Genomic DNA, 22,686 nt, shown 5'->3' with positions numbered 1-22,686 from the left:
TTATTCTAGGTGCTTAGGGTACATCCATGAACAAAGCAAACAGATGCTGGCCCTGTAGGAGCTGACGCTCTAATGAGGGCTGGGCAGCTTGATCGGGTTTGGAGTGGGCACAGATGCGTAGGGCTTTGTCGGCCGTTTTAAGGCTCTGGACTTGTAGTCAGAGTGAAATGGGTTACATTGTAGGGTTTTTTAATTACTCTGGTGTTTATTGAGAGGAGATTGTTAGGAGGGCAAGTATGAAAGCTGACAGGTTCCAGTGAGGAGCTTTTGTGGTCATGCAGGTGGGAGATAGAGGCTCAGGCCAGGGTGGAAGTGGTGTAGGTAGCAGAAAGTGGTTGGATTCTGGAGAAAGTAAAGCCAGCAGTATTTCCTGAAAGATTAAATATGGAGCGTGAGAAAGGAAACAGACAAGGTGAATTTTAAAGAGATAAGACAGTGACCCGAGGTGTGAATATGATACATCAGTATGGAAAGTTGTCCCCCGTGGGGCTAAGTTATTAAACAGGGGTTTAATTAGTAGTACCTGCTCCTTCAGAAGATGAAAAAGTATCACAAGGACTAGCACATACCCTGTCTTCAAAGTTGAGGGTGTTCATTCTGTATATTTATCATTTAAACTAATTGGCTGTATCCTATCCAAATTTGATATTTTAACATGTTAGAGCAGAGTCAGCAGCTATGGCCCCTGAGCCAAATCCAGTCCTCCACCTGATTTTTGTAAATAAAGTTTTATTGAAACACAGCTATGGGACTTCCCTGGCAGTCCAGTGGTTAAGATGCCGTGCTTCCACCCGCAGGGGTCACAGGTTCGATCCCTGGTCAAGAAACTAAGATCCCACATGCCGCATGTCATGGCCAAAATGTTTAAAAAAAAGAAAGAAAGAAACAGCCAGCCCCATTTGTTTATATGCCATCTAATGCTGCTGTCTGAGCTACCACCGCAGGGTTGAGTAGTTGCAGCAGAGACCATGTGGTCCACAAAGCTTAAGATACGATCTGGCCATGTACGGAAAAAGTTGGCCAGCTCTATTCTAGAAACACTCACTTCTGTGAAACACTCTGATTCTTCTTTGATATTTGCTCCCTTTTGACATTTGCTCCCTTTTCATTTCTTAGCCTGCTGACACTTTGGTCCAGATTCTGGAAATACAATTATATCTGTATCTGTGTGTGTGTTTAGCTCCAACTTCCATTTATATATAGTCCCCCTGTTCTCACTGAGGACACATGAGAAATCTTATACATTTTCCAAATGTATTCTTTAATGTCCTTATATCCCTTTACATTCTTCTGTTTCACACTGTACCTGTTTTCAGCATGGCTGTGCCCTGTTTTGACACATAGACCTAAGGGCAGATACATGTATGTGTACGAGTGTATGACTTCACATTTAGTATAATCTCATGTATCTGAGGAGTTTGTCATAAACATTAGTAATAAATATATACACACACTTCGAGAAATTTTTTTTTTTTTTTTGCTGTACGTGGGCCTCTCACTGTTGTGGCCTCTCCCATTGCGGAGCACAGGTTCCGGACGCGCAGGCTCAGCGGCCATGGCTCACGGGCCCAGCCGCTCCGCGGCATGTGGGATCTTCCCGGACCGGGGCACGAACCCGCGTCCCCTGCGTCGGCAGGCGGACGCTCAACCACTGCGCCACCAGGGAAGCCCTGGAAAATTTCTTTTAATAGACAATTTCATAGCTTAGATGTTTGCTTTTTAATAATGTGTTTTATGAGATTGTTTTTACATGTCAGCTAATTGCTTAATACTTAACAGAATTGATTATAATTAAAGTATAAAAGTTTTATTATATCGTTTTCTTGGCTGGCATTTAGTTACTTGTATATTCAATTAAAACCGATGAATTTAAAATTAGAGTGACTATGGTCTGAACTATAGAACAATTTAGGAGAAATGACAACTTGGCTCTTTTCCACGTAGAGTAGATTCATCACAGTCAACTTGAGAACATACACATTACTCCAAAAAGTAACATTGTGTATCTTTTAGCTATAACTCCCCACACTCCCCACTCTCCCCAACTCAAGGCAACCACTAACCTACTTCTGTCTCTCTGGATTTACCTATTCTGGACATTTCATATAAATGGAATCCTACAAAAGGTAGTCTTTTGCGTCTGGTTTCTTTGACTTAGCATAATGTTTTCAAGGTTCATCCATGTCTTTCATAAACAACCTCTCCTGGCCATGTGTTGTGTTTTTATTGACACTCTAAGGTTAAAACCTGAAACTATGACATTTGAATTTACTAATGAACAGCCGGTGAGCTTTTCATGCCCGGGGGATTGTAAAAATATAGAATTGTGTGGCTGAATTCAACTACATAAACAACAAGCATAAAGACTTTAAAAAAAAAAAAGCTAATCCATGTCATAGCATGAATCAGTACTTCATTCCTTTTTATGGCCGAATAATCTTCCATTGTGTAGATAGAGCACATCTGGTTTATCCATTCATTTGATGATGAACATTTGGATTGTTTCTACTGTTTGGCTATTGTGAATAATCTTGCTATAAACCTTCATGTACAAGTTTCTGTACAGACATGTTTTCATTTCTCTTGGGTCTATGGAGTAAAATTATTGGGTCGTATGTTAACTCGCTGTTTAACTTTTTGAGAAACTACCAGTTAATTCACTGTTTTGTTGCTGGTGATGAACTGGGAGGTACTTAGTGATATTCCCCAGGCAATATTGAAACTTCAGATCAAGTATGGCTCATCTTCCTGAACTGTCAGATTACTTTGTTTTAGGGGAAAAGCTAAGTAATCTAACTGGCAAGTTATTTTAAATATTTTATTAAAACTACTGTAAGTGCATTATATGTAGTAGAATTGCTAAATTTACTTAATATTTTAGATAAAACAAAAACTTCAGAGGTCTCTGAGGATGGATGTGCTCCTAGACCTCTTGGAGTTCTAATTTCACTCACTTCTGCTCATAAATATGGAAAAGACGGAGAAACATTGGAAATAAATTTTTAAATAATCTTAAATGCACTTGTGGTTCCTTAACAAGAACATGAAATAAAGTGATGAAAATATCAATTTGCCTCAGCAGGTAGATGCTCTGTATACATTGTCACTTGAAGGATTCGACAATTAACCACTTTGGTTTCTCAGCAGCTACATTCTAATTATTGATTTGGAAATTATTCTAAACAGGAATTTGGAAATTGAACCCTCTGTTGCTTTTCTCCCCAGGTGCAGTACAGAAGGTTTCTAAAAAATTAGAAATGCACGTTTATAGCAAGAGGTTGGAGATCATGCTCCAGTAAGTGTTGCATACGTTACCGCTCAACAGGGTGCCGGGGGTGGGGTCAGACAAGGTCACTTAACTGGTCTGGGTGCCTCTGTTTCTATCAGTGAAGCAGTTTGAACCACTTCCTTCTAGCTACACACTCTAGCCAGTTCTGAGAGCATGTGACCTGCTTGGTCAGCCACTTCCCTGTGAAATACGTTTCACTTAATATAGAGCCTCAGGATGCTTTCCCGTGGCTGGAGTAGCTGAATAAACCACTGTTATCAAGGACATGTGCTAAAATCTTAACCTAGTGTTACTATACCTTTAAGAATTATTATACGTACTTACTTCCCCTTAAATGTGAATTCCACGTTAAGAATGTTTTTTAGACTCTTCCCAGTAAATCTGTAAACTATGAATTACCTTTAAACTCATTTTTCTTACATGCCAAATATTAGGTCTTTCCCCTTTCCTCCAGTACTTGTTAAGCCTGATTTCAGAATGGTTTTTTCCAAATAAAATAATCATATAAAACTGTTTCTTGGGACTTCCCTGGTGGCACAGTGGTTAAGAATATGCCTGCCAATGCAGGGGACATGGGTTCGAGCCCTGGTCCGGGAAGATTCCCCTTGCCGAGGAGCAACTAAGCCCATGTGCCACAACTATTGAAGCCCAGGCGCCTAGAGCCCGTGCTCTTCAACAAGAGAAGCCACCGCAATGAGAAGCCCGTGCGCCGCAATGAAGAGTAGCCCCTGCTCACCGCAACTAGAGAAAGCCCGCGCGCAGCAACGAAGACCCAACGCAGCCAAAAACAAATGATAAATAAATTTATTTTTTTAAAAAACTTTCTTAGTGGACAACTACAACTTAAGCTTATGTATTGTACCCCAAAAAGGAAACATAAAAAGATTGAATTTAGTTTTATGATTTCAGCATCTAGCACAGTGCCTTGAACATATAGCAGATCTCTCAAATACTTGTTGAATAAATGCTTCCATTTTTAAATTTTTTATTTTTTATTTATTTTTGGCTGCATCGGGTCTTTGTTGCTGCACGCGGGCTTTTCTCTAGTTGCAGCAAGTGGGGGCTACTCTTCGTTGCAGCATGCAGGCTTCTCTTTGCGGTGGCTTCTCTTGTTGTGGAGCACGGGCTCTAGGCGCGGGTGCCTCAGTAGTTGTGGCATGCGGGCTCTAGAGCACAGGCTCAGTAGTTGTGGCTCGTGGGCTCTAGAGCACAGGCTCAATAATTGTGGTGCACGGGCTTAGTTGCTCCACGGCATGTGGGATCTTCCCAGACCAGGGTTTGAACCCGTGTCCCCTGCATTGGCAGAAGGATTCTTTTTTTTTTTTTTTTTTGGCAGGCGGATTCTTAATCACTGCACCACCAGGGAAGTCCCAATGCTTCTGTTTTGAAATTGAAAGTTACTTAACTAGACGTTTTGAGGTGCTCTGCATGTTTGGAGATTTTTATGTTAACACTTCTGTTCCTTCCTTTCCTCAAAATTCCACACTGATAATCTTTTAAAGCAGCCATTTCGTGGCTTTTAAAAAATGAATGCTAGGCTTTAAATGGTGACTTTGCCTACAGAAGCCGTCACACATCTTCAGAAGTGTTCTTGGTGTTGTCATTTTGATTTTAAAAAGCATCCCTGTCATACAAACTAAAAAGCAGGCACCGGTGCAGGAGCGCTGATTTCCATTGCTAGTAAAAAAGCAGCGGGTTCTGTGTTGGTTGGTTTCCAACCCTGTGGCTATAGCAGTCCCAGGTCTGGGTGAAAAGGGCTCCTTACCAAAATTAATATAGGTTAAGATAATGTATATAAAGTGCCTAGTGCAATGCCTGCTGAATGGAGCGTTCTTAATGAACGATAGCTGTGTATTTCACCTGTATTATAAAATGAACAAAGTATGTGAAAATAATTAAGAAGCACATCTCAGGGGTAGATACAGTCAGTATTCTACTTCAGAACTAGGGCCTATCTTCAATATTATTTCTCCCCAAATATATAAAATTGTACTTTATATATTTGTAAAGCATTTTCCCCTAATACTGCATCTTTGTTTGTCTTAAGGGACATATTTGGAGAAGACTGTGTTAGTGTAAAAGATGGTTCTATCCTTAGCGTCACAGTGGATGGAAAAACTGCTAACATAAACTTGGAGACACGGGTATGTAGCTGTTCATTCCTACATTTTAAGACACTTGGGAGATAAAGTGAAAGCAAAAATCATCTATTTTGCAGTTTACTTTTGCATTTTGGCGTTTTCTTCCAGTTTTTTTCCTACATTTTTTTAATAGATTGTGTTTACGCTATCATATGTCAGGTTTTACATCCTTTTTATTTCTCTGTCATAAGCGTTTTTCCACTTGCTACATATTACACATTTCCCTTGTCTTTATTACTCCACTGTTTTCCATTTTCATAATGGAAAGCCTTAATCCACCTCAGCATTTCTCTACTTTGGCATCCAGTTGATTCCAGACTTTCAGAGAAGCTGCTCTTCTGTTTGCAGCAAGATGCAAGTGGCTTTTCCAAACAATAGAACTTGAGAGCGTGAGGCCCACGCCCACCGCACCAGCAGACCTTTTATAATTATTTCACAAGCATAAATGAATAAGTATCATCTTCCTTGCGGGGTTGTTTTTGAAGATTACAGCAGTTCATCTACTAAACAAGTAACATGTTTGGGGTTTCTTCTGTATATTCTTTTGAGAAAACACTAGGTTTATTTTACCTTGATAGAAAAATAAGCTAAGAACATAAACAAGTAATTCACTAGAGAAGACATATAGAGAGCCAGTAAACATATGAAACAAATGTTCAGATCAGATCCACTAATAATTAAAGGAAATACAAATTGAAAGTATGAAATATCACTGTTTTGAGCTTATACTGGCACAGATTAAACAGTGATATGACCCAGAGATGGTGAAAGAAGAGGGAAACAGTTATTTTCCAGTGCCACATAGGACAGGGAGAAGGTTGTACGTTAGGTGGTGTGTTCTTTCTGCAGGGCGGTTTGGTGATCTGCATCAAAAGCCTTCAAAAAGTAAATACCTTTATCCACAATTCCACTTGCAGGATTTAACAAAGAAAATAATTAGGCAAGTGAGCAAAGATATATATATACAAGGATGTCTATTTTAGTATTGATTAGCAAAACTGCAAGAGACCTAAATTTCCAAGAGTAGGATCTAATAAAATAACTGAATAAATAATGTGTATGATGTACCCTTATACATGGAATACTATCTATACAGCCACTAGAAACGATTTATTCAGGTGCAGAGTTGTCCACCTATACATTATTGAGTGGGGAGGAGTTACAAGATAGTCAATGTGCTGAATTATCCCATTTTTGTTTTGAAGAAATACACATGTATAGCCAGAAGTCTAGAAGGTTATGCACTGAAATGTTAACAGTGATTTATCATTAGGTCATAGAATTAAGGGTATTTTTTTTTCTTTCCTAAATTTTTACATGAGGGATATTTACTGTGTGATAAAAATTGTTTTAAACAGCATAGTGTTTTGTAGTTGAGGAGTAACTGAAAGATGATTAGTGAATCTAAACCAAATTTAATACCAAATGTTGATTAGATGACCACATCCATTGCTTGCTAAGTAATTTGTGTTGCACAGACTAGATTCCTTGGAGTATTATTTACTAGATCCAAACATGGGCTTTGAAGTAAACATAGTTCACTTGACTTTCCCTTTATTCTTTTTTTTTTCCAAAGTTAATCTCTAACAAAGTCATCGTGCTCTCGGGAATGTCTCTGCATCCAGGTGCAGACCCACAGGTGTGCAGTGATTCTGGCTCTTAATAATCAAGGCCCCCCACCCCTATGGGAAACGATTGTTCTTAAAGAGCATTAGTTTATCTTCCATATAATAATTCTAGACACTTCCATTGAAAGGCATGTCTGTGCTCTCGTTTTCAGACTGTAGAATGTGAAGAAGGAAGTGAAGATGATGAGTCCCTCCGAGAAATGGTGGAACTGGCAGCCCAGAGACTATATGAGGCCCTCACGCCAGTTCACTAATAACCTTATGTCTCTGTAGATGTTAAACTTTTTTGTAATGCTTGACTCTACTTCTGTTACTTAAAATAAAATACATTAATTTCTCTGGGGTAGCCTGTTTACTTTTGATGGCAAATGGCCTTTATTGCAGCACCTATTTGAATACTGCTAAATTACCAACTCATTGTCCATTATTCTAGCACTGCTAAATTAACTGCCGTTACTGATTCTGCTTCTGGGGTTGTATGCAGCTCCCACTGAAGAAACCTTTAAGATCTGCTCATAGCAGCTGAAACAGAATGTATTATTGTCCGTTTTCAGGAAGGAAATGAGTGATGGTTTGAATTTTCGTATCCATTTTCTGAATTTGAATTAATAATTATATTATCACTTAAAGTTTTAAGCCCTTTTTCTATTTCTTCCCTCCCATTATTCTTGACAAATTCCTTAATTTATATGTCTGTAAAATTGGGACTTTTGAGATTCAATATTTTCTTTGTATGTATACATTCAATTCAGAGATATTCAAAATATAATTTTTATGACTCAGGTTCAAGGGTTCGTCATGTGTGTTGAATCATTTACTGTATAACTTAATCATTAATCCATTTTCTTCCAAGTACGAGCAGTTCAGACTTGCAAGTAACTGGACACAGGATTGTCGGGTGCCGGGTGCTGGGGGAGCAGGTCAACTGCCCAGGGCGGCTTTGGCCTCTACTTCAGTGAAGGGTCTGGCTGCTCCCTCAGCAGAGGGGGTGGGAACAAGCACGGGAAGGGGCAGCTAAAGAGCTGTTACCCTCACTGTCAAGCTAAAGCCATCGGTCAGCCACAGTCACTAATTTGCACTGACATTGCTTAGTCCTTCCCTGTGCTTTGGTGACACACTTCAGTGCCTGAATCTGAATTTTTACTTGAAACCAAATACATTTATTTCTATAAGATACCCTACTTTGTCTTTGGCCCAAACCAAAGGCCTAAGGGACACCTTTTATAAGTGTCATATAAGAGTGTGTTATGATAGATGTTAAAACATTTTTAAGTTACAAAAAAACCTACCCACTTGTGATATCTTTACCACGCAGGTTATACACAGCAAAAATGGCAAGCCCTTTCTGCTAGCCCCTCTCCCTGAGGTAGCTGATTTCAGTTAAGGATTCTAAATTGCTCTTGAATCTGTCCTCGTCTCATCGCCACTGTGGCTCGGAGTCCAAGTCATCTTTTCCCCTCTGGTTCCTGCCCCAGCCTCCCTCCCTCCTCTCCCTATAGCTGATTCCTAAAGTAACAGATCTGCTGAAAGCCTCCCTGCTGAAAATCCTTCAGGGCTTCTTTACTGTGATTAATTAGGATGAAATCCAAACACCTTAACTTGGCCTAACAGGGGTTCTCTACCCTGGCTGCATATTGGAATCACCTGGGGAGCATTAAAAATGTACTGATGCCCACGACCTACCATCAGAAGTGTTGTTAGTTGGTCTAGAGTGGTGGTCCTTTATCAGCACATTCTTAAAGCTCCCAGTTGATTCTAGCTGAAGCCAGGGAAATCCAGCCTGAAGACGGGGTCCCGCTCTGTATCGCCCTACCTGCCTCTCCAGCTCCAGCCACTCTCCCCCCCAACACCCTACGTCCAAGCCACGGAAACGGCAGCTATTTTAACACACACTGCTCCCCTTCTGGTTTTCACCTTAAGCTCAGTTGTTTCAGGACACCCTTCTGGCTCGATTTTATCACAGCTGTCACACTTCATTAAAGTGCTTGAGCAAACCTGCGCCAGGCTCTTCTGTCTTCTCTCTAAGCACCCCCCCCCACCTTGGGTCCTGTCCTTGGCCCCTTCAGCCCAGTTGTAGCAAGAATCTCGCCGAGTCGGTTTAGCAAAAATCCCTCCCTCTTGGTCTGATCCCCCTGGGTAGCTGCTCAAATTCCGCATCCTGATGTCACCCTGCCCTGCCTTCAGGAGGAACTCTGTCAGGGCAGTTTAGCAAAGATTTACCCCGCCTCTTAGTACTTTTACATTCACCTGACCCCCTCACCCTGCTCCTTGGCTATAAATCCCTTTTCTTTCTTGTATTTAGGGTTTAGCCTAATCTCCCCTACTGCCAAAGCCCACCATCGTTGTCCTTCCTGGATAGTCGGCCTTACTGTCTTTAGCACACGTCGTTTCTCTTTGAGGTCAAAACGCTGGACAAATGCTTGCCTAATTTTACTTAACAAGAGAGGGCTGCGTGATGAACGAGCCCCTTGGAAGTGCTTGCGACTCGCTCAAACTGAACCCACCTTCGCGGGGTGGGTGATGCTGGATCTGGTGGCAGCGCCAAATCGCTCTCCTTTCGGGGTTGGTTTCCGCCTGGGGAACTGACAGGCGACAATGGCCAGAGGGCAGGTAGGCTCCCCGAGGGCAGGGTAGCCACGCGCGCCCTGCATCTAACGACTCGGATAAGTGAACAAAAACCGAATGCATGCAGGGGGCCAAGCTTTTGTAAACGGACAAAAATGAGCTTTCCAAGAAGCAACAGCTATCGCACGTCTTAAAAGTGACCGGTTGGTCGCCGAAGGAGCCCTGCTACTGGAGCCCCTACGGAGCGACCCGGGAAAGAGAGCCAGCGGGCGAAGACAGCCAACGAGCGAAGGCGTCGGACTCCGCAGGCGCCTCCGCCTCCCAGCCCCCCGGGAGCCCCTCCTCCCGGCCGCTCGCCCCGCCCGGATATCCGGCCTTGCCCCGCCCCCGGCTATTCGCCTCGCCCGGATATCCGGCGTGGCCCCACCTCCCGGCTACCGGTATAATGGCGCTGCGCGAGGCTGTTGTGTGCGGAAGCTCTCTGCTCTGGCCTCGGGTGTTGCTCTTCGGCGACTCCACCACCCAGGTACCGCCGCTCGGCGCCGTCCATTCCGCGGAACCCGGCTCGGCCCCCACGTGGCCCGGTCTCTTGGGCGTCCTCGCCGCGCCCTCGGGGGGGCGGCACCCTGGCCGAGAGCCGCGGGCCAGGCTTCTTCGGTGATTCCTGGGTCTCCCCTCCGCGCGGGAGGGGCCCATTCCTCCTGACTGTTATGAAGTTGTCGGGGCCGCCTCCCTGCACCCCGCTTCCCCCAGCAGATGCTGCCCCAAGGCCTGGACGCTCACAGAGCGTCGTGTCCCCGCCGCCTCCAGGGCCCCTTCGTGACACCCTGGCATTGGTTCATTTCTCGGTGTTGGTAACTTCAGGGAGGATGACATCTTCAGGAGGGCAGCGCGGCTTCGCAGTCCTGGACACACGTTCCGTTTAGTCTTAGGGGGCCTGTTTGACGGATGAGACGAAGTGCAGGGAAGTTCAGGGACTTGTCCACGCCACGCGCTGGGAGTGCCAGGGCCTGGGCCGGCCGCTCCTTCCTTTCTGTGTTATTTTTCATAGGGATTTTGGGAAGACCTGGCACGTTGTGTTCATCGTAGTGTCTTCCTGGTCAGTGGCTGTTGTCCTTTTCCCTGAAAGGTACTTTGAATTTGCTCACAGCGGGAACAGTGCTTTGTGTGCCACGCGGAGCTTCCTGGGGCGTCACCTTGCACAGATCACGGCGGCTCCTGAAGCACTTCCTGCTGTTTCGTACCTCCCATTCCATGCGGAAAACACTCAACCCCCGTGCTTTCTCTGATGGAACGTCTCGCCGCTCTCTTGAATGAGATGCTGCCAAGTGATACCGACCAGGGTTCTTGGCCTCCCCAATCAGTAGAAATGGATAAGAGGCCAGTCCAGAAATTCAGGCAGGGCTTGACTGGGGCTCCTGCAGGTGCAGGAGGGGAGCGAAAACAATAACAGTTTCCCTTGCTCCCACCCCCAAAAAGGGGCCCGAGCGGCGGGAGGCGAGCTCGTTCCTTAACGTGGGGTGAGGGTAGGGGTGTGTCCAGGGGGTCGGGCGGAGGGGCGGCTGAGGTGTTTTGCCCACCCCCTGGCGGTGTTGAGCGCAGGGGGCACGCGCAGGACCCTGCTTTGGCTCTCTGCTCTTCAGAAGTGGCAGTTGGGTTTTTGGCCTTTTTTGTGTCTTGTCCATAATTTGCCCCAGCTGCGCAGGAACGCAGTTATTTTTAGTCCCTTAGCGTTTCTTTGTATTCTGTTGCTGAAGGAGGAGACGTAGGTCCAGGGGCAAGCTTTGCAGCCGAGGACCCCAGGTCCCAGATCACCTTTTCAGCCAAGATTATTTCAACTCTCATTCAAGGAAAAATAGATGTTCTTACTTCAGGGAGGGGGAGCACGTTTTAAAAATTACCTTCCCATGGTGTTTTTCATTTTGTTTTATTCTTCTCACATTCAGACATGACTTCCTAAACCAGTTTTCTGTGTGTATGCTAACAATTGGTAACATTATTTTTAGGCATCTAGGGCAGTAAGGACTCTCCAAGTTCCGTGGGAATGTATATCAAAAAATATTCACCCTGAGTTCTGTAATTAATTTCTTTATTCTTTCAACTATGAAGAGGTAGTGTAGTGTGGATTTCACTTCCTAACTGAACATACAGTTGATTTCATCTCTTGTACCTAGATTTAAGTAACTTTTCTAGATAACACTGAGTCTAATATAGGTCTCAATAAAATGCAGGTGATTGGCTCAAATCCAATTGACAGGGAAGAAAACTACCTCTTGCTTCCAGAGTGCTGCTGAGGTGTAGCTCTAGTAATCCCTAAAACGACCGCGGAGCAAAGCAAATGGTGAAGGCCGAGAAGTCAGGGAGTACAAAGAGAAAACAAGAGGGGAGTCGCTGAGCAATATGGCCTAATTACATTGATGAAGCGTAATGGGCTTTTCTTTCTGCAGTTTTCTTTCCAGCAGGGTGGGTGGGGAGCGTCATTGGCGGACAAGCTGGTCAGGTGAGGATAGTTTCTAGATTCCTACTTGAGTTTATTGATGGAGAAGAGAGTGAATGATGCAGTTTGAAACAGTACGTTCCTCCTTTTTCTGTCTTTGCAGGCCTTTCCTAGTTAGTGTGTATGAGGGGTTGGGGGAGAGAAGGGCAGCGCTCAGGTTCAGTTAAACTTCGCCACCTCATGAAACCAAACCCTAAAAGTTGTAAAATATATTAGGGGCTTGGATCCGAAAATACAGCTATTCACTATCTAAACAAGACAAGGTCTGTTTCAGTTATGGTGGGTACGATTTAAATAATTAGCAAGGAGTTCAATTGAAAGAATACAAAATATATTCTAAAACCAAAGTTGGATTTAATTTTGGATAGAGATTTTTCCCCCCAGATTCTCTTTATAAAAGATATCAGATATATAAAATAAATAATAAAATATATCAGATATATAAAAAATATTTAAAATATATCAGATTAATAAAAATAGTGATGATTTTGGTTTTCCATTTGCCAAACAGAAATCATTAAAAGGGAAACAATGTTCCAGTTCAGGTGCCAGAGACTTTAAAATACTTCATGTTTATTGTCTCATTTAATCTCTACAACTGCCCAGTAATACAGTGATTTATCATCCTCCTATCCATCTTATAGCTGAGAAGAATAAGGTGGGGAGAGGTAGATAACAAAGTCACACAACTAAGAAGTGTCAGGTGGCCTGGCCCCAGCGCCCAGGATCCTCCAGCTCTGGGGATGCCAAGGGCCCTGCTCTCCTGTCGGAGGGTGAGTCAGCTGCTGTGCTCTGCTTAGTCAAGTGCGTGGCCCGTGAGAAGTGCTCCATAAGTACTGGCTCCTTATTTTTTAAAAATTCAGTACCTGTTTAATTAGTCCATTAACCTTTTCTCATCAAATAGAAGATATGGAAAAGCTAAATAATTATTCAAATGGTCTGAAAAACTGCAGGCATTGCAAATGTTTCTCCAGTACATAATAATGTTAGTACTAAAATCTTGTCAGAATTGTTTACAGGTGTGATTGCTAGAAGACCATTTAATTAGCAAGTAGTTATTTTGCAGAATTGAGAGTAATTATAGGAAAAGAAGCTGCAGACAGTGTGTGGTCTGTTAGGCTTTATCTATGTCACTCTTAAAAGCATCTTGTGACAGCATCTTGGCACAAAACCGAGCGGCCACCGGGAGGCCTCAGCTGGGTGAGTCCCGCCTCCCCTCTCCTGGGCTCACTGCCCTCGGCCAAGCCCGAGAGAGCCCGTTGTGAACTAGAGTGGCACCGCGACCCGGGAGCTAGAACCCAGGCAGAGCGGGCTCCTCCTGTGGGCGGGCGGGCGCGCCCACCTTCCACCAGGCAGGCCCACGGGAGAAAGCAGGAGGCCGTGTCGGGAGGGGTGCGCGGCAGAGGGACCGCAGCTCCAGCCCAGCCCCCCCTTTGTGTGCCGGCAGCGTCGCCCTTTGTCCCACACCGACAGCTGCCCGAAGGAACGCGGTCTTTAGCCACGTTGACGCTGGGGGTGAATCTTTTGCAGAGACTGTCTGCTTCAGCCACGTGCAAGGCCCAGAACTGACTTGATTCAGTGTTTTAATTTCACCTAACTTCCAAGTTCGAAGGTTATTAAGAGTCACCTTACTGTGACTGCCCTTCTGTACTAACTACGTGGATAGCAATAAATTTAAAATATGTAATTGTGTCCCATAGTGACGTCCTTAAGTTTTAGCTTTAAATAAGATCTTTGTATACTCAGTACAAAAAGCATTTTAACCATTCTTAAATCCACTTAAATGCTTTTAATTTATTGATATATTTTCATCAATCTTTTTTTAGCCTTATCCAAGTATTTAACCAAAAATACTTGGTTTGAAAGGTTAGAAAAAACTCACCTTTTTCAGTTTTTAAAAGCTTCTGTTTGCTTTTAAAGATATGGTCTTGCCTGTTGTCATTTATAAAAACTTAATTTACATTTTTTCTGGAAGGCAATCAATCTTACAGAGCCTGGATGTTTTGGAAGGAATCTTTTAGTTAATTCCTATCCTTTTCCCAACTTCATCTGAACTTAAATACCTGTTATTAGCCAGGAATTCATGTAAAAACCTTTCTTAATTTTCCAGTTTCTTCCAGCCTTTTGAATAACTTGGGCACTATTGATTATGTTATTCAATCCAGAGAAATTCAGATATTCTTCCCCTTTCAGAAGGGAACTTTAACAGTTTCAACCATGGGCCTCACTAGCAGTTTTTTTGGTTCACAGCCTCATAATAATGATATATATATATATATATATTTTTAAATTTATAATGGCTGGCATTTATTGAGCTCCTTGTACGTATCTGGCCACTACATTACTTTTAATCTTCACATATCCTAGCAGATTGGGTATTAGTGTTCATCTCTCACAGCTGGGAAGACTGAGGCCCGGAGAAATTAAGTAAGTTGTCAAGGCCTCCTTGCCAGTCGAGGGCAGCGAGATCCAGGCACTGGCTGCTCTGCGTCACTGCCACAGCATACAGGCCTCAGGGAGGGAGCTGTTCTGCCTCTTGCTTTTTTTTTTTTTTTTTTTTTTTTTTGCGGTACGCGGGCCTCTCGCTGTTGTGGCCTCTCCCGTTGTGGAGCACAGGCTCTGGACACGCAGGCTCAGCGGCCATGGCTCACGGGCCCAGCCGCTCCGCCTGCCTCTTGCTTTTTAAAGTGCTGCCGTGCGTGACTGAACTACTGGATGGATGTAAGACAGACTTGTCAAAATTCTAGAGTGTTCCATTTTAAAGTATTCTAAGTGGAGGCTTTAAAATGGCTAGTCAGCATTTTGTAATCGTTACACACTAAAAACACAAGAACCACACTTAGAAATAAACGTGGCTGAAATTTTGTTGCCCCGAAGGCTTATAGATGCTGAGAAGCGTCCAACAGGAGTCCCCCCCCTGCAGTCCTCTGGCCTCCGGTGCCTGGCCCTTGGCCTGCAGTTATTTCTTGGTGCCCTGGCTTCTCTGCTTAGTTGCTTATATGTAGGAATTTGAACCGTACACCAAAATTAACCACATCGGTTTGCTAACCATCAATTGAAGTTGGAGATTCATTGGGAAAAAAATTTTTTTTAGTGGACAACTTGAAACATCTACAAACCTACCCGAAGTCACAGCTACTCAGTGTTGGAGCTGGGATTCTAACGCAGGCAGCCAGCTCAGTTTCCATGGTTGGTTTTTTCAGTATACCATACAGTACTGTGAATCAAATCATACATTTTTAAGAAGGAATAAAATGCCCGTTAAACTGGTTTAAACTGAAACACAACTAATACATATTTACTAAAACTACTGAATCAAAACCACCGGGTAATAATGAGAACCGTGTGTCAGTGTAGTTTGGCACCTGTAACAAATGCACCCACTGGTGGGTGGTGTAGGTCGTCGGGGAGTGGGGCTGGGGGTTAGGGGAAGTCTGTACCTTCTGCTCAGTCTTTCCGTAAACCTAAACCTCCCCTTAAAAAACGGTCTGTAAAATAAGTCTCAGGAATTCCGTGTACGCTTATCCCATTAGAGTTCCAGCTTATTAGTGCCTTTCTACCTTTAATACCTGCCTGCTGTAAACTCCATTTCAAAAGTACCCCGCTGACCATGCATGAAATCAGCTAGTCTGCATAGCCCCTCTGTTCATTATTATTCATAACCTCTCTCATCAAGGAATGGGATGGACTTGCTACATCTTGGAACCATGAAGGCGACGAACATGCCTCAACTCTGCTGCTGCTCTGATCTTACCAAAGTGACACCTGGGCAAGCAGCAGGGCCATGGCACAGAGCGGGCACTGTGAGCCCAAGCACACCCTCCCACACGGAAGGTTGCCTACAGGCGACCAGAAATAGTTCTTTGCTCACAATTATTCTTTTTTATTATTATTATTTTAAATTTTATTTTTTAATTTATTTTTTTGGCTGCATTGGGTCTTCATTGTGCGCAGGCTTTCTCTAGTTGCGGCGAGCAGGGGCTGCTGTTCATTGTGGTGCGCGGGCTTCTCACTGCGGTGGCTTCTCGTTGCGGAGCACGGGCTCTAGGTGCGTGGGCTTCAGTAGTTGTGGCACGTGGGCTCAGTAGTTGTGGCACGTGGGCTCAGTAGTTGTGGCTCTCGGGCCCTAGGGCACAGGCTTAGTAGTTGTGGCGCACGGGCTTAGTTGTTCCGCGGCATGTGGGATCTTCCCGGGCCAGGGCTCGAACTCATGTCTCCTGCATCGGCAGGCGGATTCTTAACCACTGTGCCACCAGGGAAGTCCCTACAATTCATCTTTAAAACTTTTTCATTTCAGAAAATGCGATGTTCTGAATCGTGGATTTTCGGGTTACAATACCAGATGGGTGAAGATTATCCTCGCGAGGCTAACCGGAAGGGGAGCAGTTTGGACAGCCCAGCAGCAGGTACAGTTTTCTTCGGTGCCAGTGACAGTGCGCTAAAAGGTAAAGGCATTCTTGTTTTCCTAGTTCATTTTTAATTGTTTTTTTCGTTAGGGCAAACTTAAATTTATATACTTTTTTCATCTGTTTACCTATCTCCCAGTAGGTAAAGTTTTGCCAAATTTATAATGAGTTCCCTGAGTTTACTTCCTTGTATTTCTTCTGGCTTTCTTTAATGTCAGTGAATTTTATTCCCGACTTATTTTCTACATGCCTGGGTCATTGGCAGACCTAAAATTTCAAGCACTTGACTGTTTTTTAGAGTCCAGTAGTGCTGTGCTCAATTTCTAATGTTTCTTTCTCTTTAGTTGATGTAGTTGGCAGCAGAGAGGTCAAACTGGACACCTTGCTGTGTGACTCACACTGATGGAGAAAGGGTAGCTCAGGGCAGCAGCGCCGTGACCCAGCACAGGCTTGACTCCTGGGCGATGGGAAGCAGGTCTGAACAGGAGACATGTCTCCATATTTTTGGAAGAACTGCTGCTGTGACTAGAGGCACAGGCCTTTCTTCCTTTCCTACTCGTGAAAGGAGAGCCCTCTGCTCAGCATAAAGGAGAAGAGTAGTCAGCTTCCAGAGGCTTCTCCCATGCCCCACCCCCGGCAGCGAAGGTCTGCTATTAACAGGCACACGGTCGGGCCTCTCTGGTGAGGCTGGATAGAAGGGAAGGAAGGGACAGCTGCTGACTGTGATGCAAGGAAGTCTTGCCGCCTGTGAGAGCATAGACTACAGGTGTTAGTGGAGACTGTAAGCTCGCTCCAAAAAAAACCCAGAAGTTTTCAAACAGGTGAATTTCTATCAAATATAGGACAAGGAGAAATACTTTCTAAGTATAAAAACTTAGAGGAAATTGCAGTGGAGGAAACTGCAAAGGAAAAAATAGATTTGTGAAATAAATTAGCTGTGTCAAAAAAACTATTAAAAGAAGAAAATGACACATTAAGGAAAATGTTTGCAAAAGCATGAGAGACAAAAGGTTAATGTCTTTAATGTAGAAATCAATTAAGAAAAATGTTAACTCCAGTTTAAAAAATAGGCAAAGGCAGAAACAGGTAATCGAAACAGGAGAAATTTAGTAGCCAGTACATGTTTGAAAATGTGTAAAACTTCTGTTATCCACAAAATGAAAACTGAAACAAGGAGTTTTGGTTTTTTGACTCTCAAATCCATGGTTTTAAGCAGTAATACTTACAGCTGACAAGTGTGGAAAACAGGCACTCTTACAGTACTGGTGGGAAAACTTGAAACCTTTCTGGAAAGCTTCCCTAGAGACTTCCCTCATCTAGAAACCCAGCCTAAGGAAACGCCTAGTATGTAATGCAGCCAGGTATATGTGTAAAGACTTCTATGCACAGGTATTTATAATAGCAAAACATTAGAATGCTGCACAGTAAGGAAACAGAAGCAGCCAATGTGGTCACCCGACACCTAAACACCATGGTTTTGAGGACTTTTTGTAGGAACAGAGATGCTCATAATGTTGTGTGAAAAAAAGCACAATATGGTCGTTTATCTTCAGTGTGATCCCTCTTTTTTCTAAGTCTCCATATCTGCATGGAAAAGACTGGGAAGAAGATGACCAAGTGCCAGCAGTGGTTTTCTGGGTGGCAGGACCATGAGTGCTGTTACTTTTCTCCTAGATTATACTTACGTGTGGTTTGCAAATGGCCTGCAGGGAGCCGTGTGTGAGCCTGTCTAGAAGGAATCCTTTGCAGTGACGTTAGCTGTTGCTTAGTTTATTTATTGAGGGCTTCCTTCCCAGCAGGCACCTTGTTCTAAGTGCCTTACACACTTTGCTGATGTAATTTTCACAGCTACCCTATGAGGTAGACCCTACTGTCATCCTCATTTTACCAGCGAGGAAACGGAGGTACAGAAAGGCTGATCATTTGTCCAAGGGCACGTGGCTAGCCAGTGACAAAGCCGGGCTAGAACCTGGGCAGGCTCACTGCCCAGCGCAGGTCTTACTTCTTAACAAATTCAGCCTAATTGACTAATAGCCACATGACCAGTAAAGGAGGAAAGACGAGCGCTTACAAGGCCCCGAGCCAGAGCCTTTGGAGTCTGTTTTATGTAGGACTCTGTACTTGAACTCTTCCCTCTTCTCTTTCTGCGCTTGGCACTAAACAGTTCCCCAGCGACGTCACGAGTTATGCCCATTTGTGAATGTGCATTAACCTTAATTGTCATCACTTACAGCAAATGTGCATTTGGGCTGAAGTGTCCGCGTTCCTCCCAAACAGGTGAGAACCCCAAGCAGCGCATCCCCCTGGAGGAGTACGTGGCAAACCTGACGAGCACGGTGCAGCACCTGCAGTCCGTGGGCGTGCCCGAGAGCAGGCTTATCCGCATCACGCCACCGCCCGCCGCTCTGTGAGGCCGCACGGGGACAGGAGCGGGTGAGCTCCTGAGCTCAGGTGAGTGCGGGCCCGGATGCCAGGCCCGGGGAGGAGCAGGTGGGACCTGGTCTCCAGCCTGGGGCCTCGGCTTCTTGGGGGCCTGTGAATTCCCGTCTGTCTGCTTTAGTCGACAGAAGTTAAAGCAGAGCTCCCAGCACGTCGTAGCGTGACACAGAAAAGGATTCTGGCCGTGCGTGAGTCAGGCCCCGGGCCTGGTATCTGCCCGACTCCGGGGTGCACAGGAGGCCACCGCCGTGGCGCTGAGGGTCGGGCTGGCTGCGCTTTGACACTGACATCCGCACTCGGGGTGTCTCCTGACTTCTGAACGGCAGGGGGAGGTTGCTTTGCCCATTTCCACCTGCACATGGCCCCTTCTCCGCTGCCACCAGTTGCCGCTGCCAACTGGTGGTTGAGTGATTGGAGGCTGCTCCGGGGCTCACCAGCGCCAGGGTTCTGGCTCCTGTTGTGTCCCCACCAACTATGCATCTTGGCACTTTTATGTGCTATACCAGGACCTGGCCAGGTGCGCAGGATACAGAGATGACTGGAACCCAGTAACTGCTGTTGGGCTAGCAGGGGAGCTAGGCCAGCTGTCATCACATATTTGAAGGGCGCCGTCACATAAAGAGGACAGAAGGCCCTGCTTGTTAGCTCCAGAGGGCAAAGGGAAGACCCCCATGGGCACCATCAAGGGCGATTTTAGGTCAAAATGATCACTTGTGAGGTGGAAAGTCGCTACAGGAAGCATTCAGGCTGAGCCTGGACGGGCAGAGGAGTGCAGCCAGAGCTCAGTGCTTCTCACGTTGCAGGTCACAACCCATGCGCAGATCGCGAAACCAAGTGAGTTGTGACATTTTTTTAATGGACTATAATAGAATAAAAAAATCTGTATCTAGAATGCGGTGGGCACCTCTCATGAGACTGCTGCACTCTTGTAGACGTGTGTGTAATGAGTCCTGCTGTATCACTCTAGTTTTAGCCAGGTTTATGACTTTGGACCACGTGTGGTTCTCCCGTGGTCCCAGATTAGCAGATCAGTGTCATCTGGGAACTTGGCAGAAGTGCAGATTCTTGGACTCATCCCAGACCTGTGGAAGCAGAAGTCTAGGGGAGCGCCCAGTGCATCCCCCGGTGATCCTGCTGTACCTGAGTGTGAGTCCCCACACTGCGGGGGCGGTGGGCAAACGACGCCCCATCGCCTACAACAAGTACAGTTTCACTGGCCAGGCCCACGGTTTACATGGTGTCCGTGGCTACTTTGGAGCTGTGACGGCAGGGCTGAATAGTTGCCCGTAAAGCCTGACTCCTGTCCAGCCCATGGCAGAGAAAGGTTGCTGACCCCCAGGCTGGCCTGAGTGACCTCTGTGCTCCCTTCCAGCTCTCGCCTTCTCTGGTCCAAAGTCTACAAGTGACTTTTCCACTACGTGGCTGTGGCTTCTCATTACACATAACAATTCGGGGCCTGAGCCCAGCGGTCCTCCCCACCACACCCCGTAGCGGTCACCTGCCCAACTCCGTTCGCCTCTGGCCTGCACTCCAGCCAAGCCGCTCAGCTACCCCGGCCTTTTCTGCCTCTGTGTCTATTCGGTGTCCTCTAGATGCCCTCCATGGCCTCTCATCCCCATCGTCCTTGGTCCTGTGCTGGGGAGGGCAGCACACTAGTGACCCGTGAGGCCCGTCCTGTGTCCCCCAAGCCCCGTGGCTGGCCCACTTTGGGTCTGTAAGCACACGCCTGTTCACTTGAACTGAGAAACCCTCCGGGTAGTAGAACTTGCACAAAGACCAGCACTTGGGTTTATCAGTTGCATAAAATCCAGCAGTTGGATTTTCTCTTCTCCATAGGGTGCAAATTAAATCGCCTCAACTCGGTCGTCGGTGAATATGCCAGGGCCTGTTTACAAGTAGCCCAGGACTGTGGGATTGATGCACTTGACCTGTGGACCCTGATGCAGAAGGACAGTCAGGTATAGTGGCATGCTCGGTCCTGTCGGGTGAGTAGGGTCACGCAGAAGTGACCAGGCTGTGCACTGTCCTCCTGGAGCAGCTCTGAGTGGGTGAGACAGTTGTCCTTTTCACCAAATGGAATGAAAACGTTGGCTGGAGTGGAGGAGCTGCAGGGCTGCCTGCACACCCAGCACCGTGCTTGGCCTGGTGCTGTACCGGCACCATGCTCTGGGACCCCCTTTAATAGGAGTTGGCATGTAGTGAAATGAATGAGCAATAAATGGTTCATGTTTAAGAATATCTAGGCCAAGTTTTATAATATGGAGAGGGGGAAAGTTAAAAGAGGCAAAACAATGCATTTAAGTAGCATATGGTATTAACTAAAATTCATAGTTGAGGTATGGAGTTCTAATTGGTTTATAGCCAGAAAGCCCAGTTACAAATATAAAAGGTGAAAAGCCAGTCCCCGTGCAGAATGACACAGCCACCCCGGAAGACAGCACGACAGCCTCCTGTACAGTTAAATAAACGCGCGCTTACGTGGGACCCAGCAGCCCCACTGCAGACGAGAAGGCCATGTTTGTGTTCCTCTGCACCCTGAGTGGACTTGACCCACCTTGTGCGTTCCCAGGTCGGGAGCAGGCTTGGCCACGTGACTGCTGAGCCAGCACCCAGAGCTGTGTTTTTGTCTGCGTTACGCTTCCACCTGAGATGGCTTGGAAAAGTAATGCTGCTAGAGAAAAGGAAACTGCAGACTGCTGGGCTAGTGGCTCTTTGAAGTCCTTTTAGACTTACCTAACGTATTAAGAGTCCAGAGCTGGGAAGGTCTTCCTCAGCGATCAGCTGACCAAACAAACACAGCAGAGATGAGAAAACTAAGGCCCGGGAGGAGTGCGGCTAATCGGAATCCCTGGTCTGCAAGTCATGAACCAGTTCCAAGTTCTAATGGGGATGGGCGGAGCTCCCGCATAGGGAAAGGATTCTTCCCCAAAGGAGAAGGGGCTCCAGGGGTGGGGCGTCTGGACTCTGGACAGTACAAAGTCTTTTCATCTAATACTGTGCCTGTCAATTTAATTCCTAGACTGAGAAGAGTCAAAAACAATTTGACACACTGGGCCCTGAGCTCTTGTAACAAATTTTTCACTTTGTTGGCTACATCAACGTGCTGTACTCACTCATTGATCCTCTTCTTCCGTCTGCTGACTTGGAAGGACACTTCGGCTCAGGCGCTCATTAATGGTGTGAGGTTCTGTGACGCTCCATGTGTCATATGCAGACACTGTCCCTCCACAAAGGGCGTGGGAGCATTTGATGAGCTAACGCAGCACCAGAGGCTGCTGTTCAGGCCGGGGACTCGCCGCCTGGGGCCACAGCTGGGAGACCAGCCACCCCTTTAACTGTGTTCTCTTCCCCTTACAGGACTTTTCTTCTTCCTGTTTGTCAGACGGACTACATTTATCACCAAAAGGAAATGAGTTTTTGTTCTCCTATCTTTGGCCTTCGATAGAGGAGAAAGTCTCTTCACTGCTTTTGTTGCTCCCTTACTGGCGAGACATAGCAGAAGCAAAACCAGAACTAAGTCTTCTGGGAGACGGGGCCCACTAGTCACCTAAAACCAAGTCCAGCTGTTAATCTACAGAACAGGAAGTCGCCAGTGCACAAAGACCCCAAGATAAGTGGTCAGAGAAGTTTAAACCTTTGCTCATGACCCTGCAATAAAAATCACAGACATCTGCCACCAAGATTAATAAAAGCATTGGAAGTTTTCAGGACAGCTTTGTAG

At 45.5% G+C, this 22,686-nt stretch overlaps 2 protein-coding genes and 1 long non-coding RNA gene across 3 annotated transcripts in view; 2 read left to right on the top strand and 1 right to left on the bottom strand.

Annotated features, from left to right (window-relative positions):
- The window catches only part of CPSF3 (cleavage and polyadenylation specific factor 3), a 43,384-nt gene extending 35,987 nt beyond the window's left edge, over window positions 1–7,397 (top strand). Inside the window, exons 16-18 of the mRNA XM_067703734.1 lie at window positions 3,226–3,295; window positions 5,337–5,433; window positions 7,211–7,397. Of these exons, the coding sequence (XP_067559835.1) occupies window positions 3,226–3,295; window positions 5,337–5,433; window positions 7,211–7,312 (269 nt within the window). The 3' untranslated portion in view covers window positions 7,313–7,397. The remainder of the gene's footprint in view (window positions 1–3,225; window positions 3,296–5,336; window positions 5,434–7,210) is intronic.
- The window catches only part of LOC137205491 (uncharacterized), a 77,590-nt gene continuing 59,503 nt past the window's right edge, over window positions 4,600–22,686 (bottom strand). The window contains exon 2 of the long non-coding RNA XR_010934183.1: window positions 4,600–4,665. This is a non-coding gene — a long non-coding RNA (uncharacterized lncRNA). The remainder of the gene's footprint in view (window positions 4,666–22,686) is intronic.
- Window positions 10,032–22,675, top strand: IAH1 (isoamyl acetate hydrolyzing esterase 1 (putative)). The gene is given in 7 exon segments (XM_067703741.1): window positions 10,032–10,149; window positions 12,071–12,123; window positions 16,418–16,488; window positions 16,491–16,565; window positions 18,804–18,977; window positions 20,802–20,923; window positions 22,323–22,675. Coding segments are annotated over 7 exon segments (762 nt in total). The 5' UTR covers window positions 10,032–10,068; the 3' UTR covers window positions 22,509–22,675.

Source organism: Pseudorca crassidens, chromosome 14 (genome assembly GCF_039906515.1).
Source record: "Pseudorca crassidens isolate mPseCra1 chromosome 14, mPseCra1.hap1, whole genome shotgun sequence".
Lineage (NCBI taxonomy): Eukaryota > Metazoa > Chordata > Mammalia > Artiodactyla > Delphinidae > Pseudorca > Pseudorca crassidens.
This window is presented reverse-complemented; position numbering and strand designations above follow the sequence as displayed.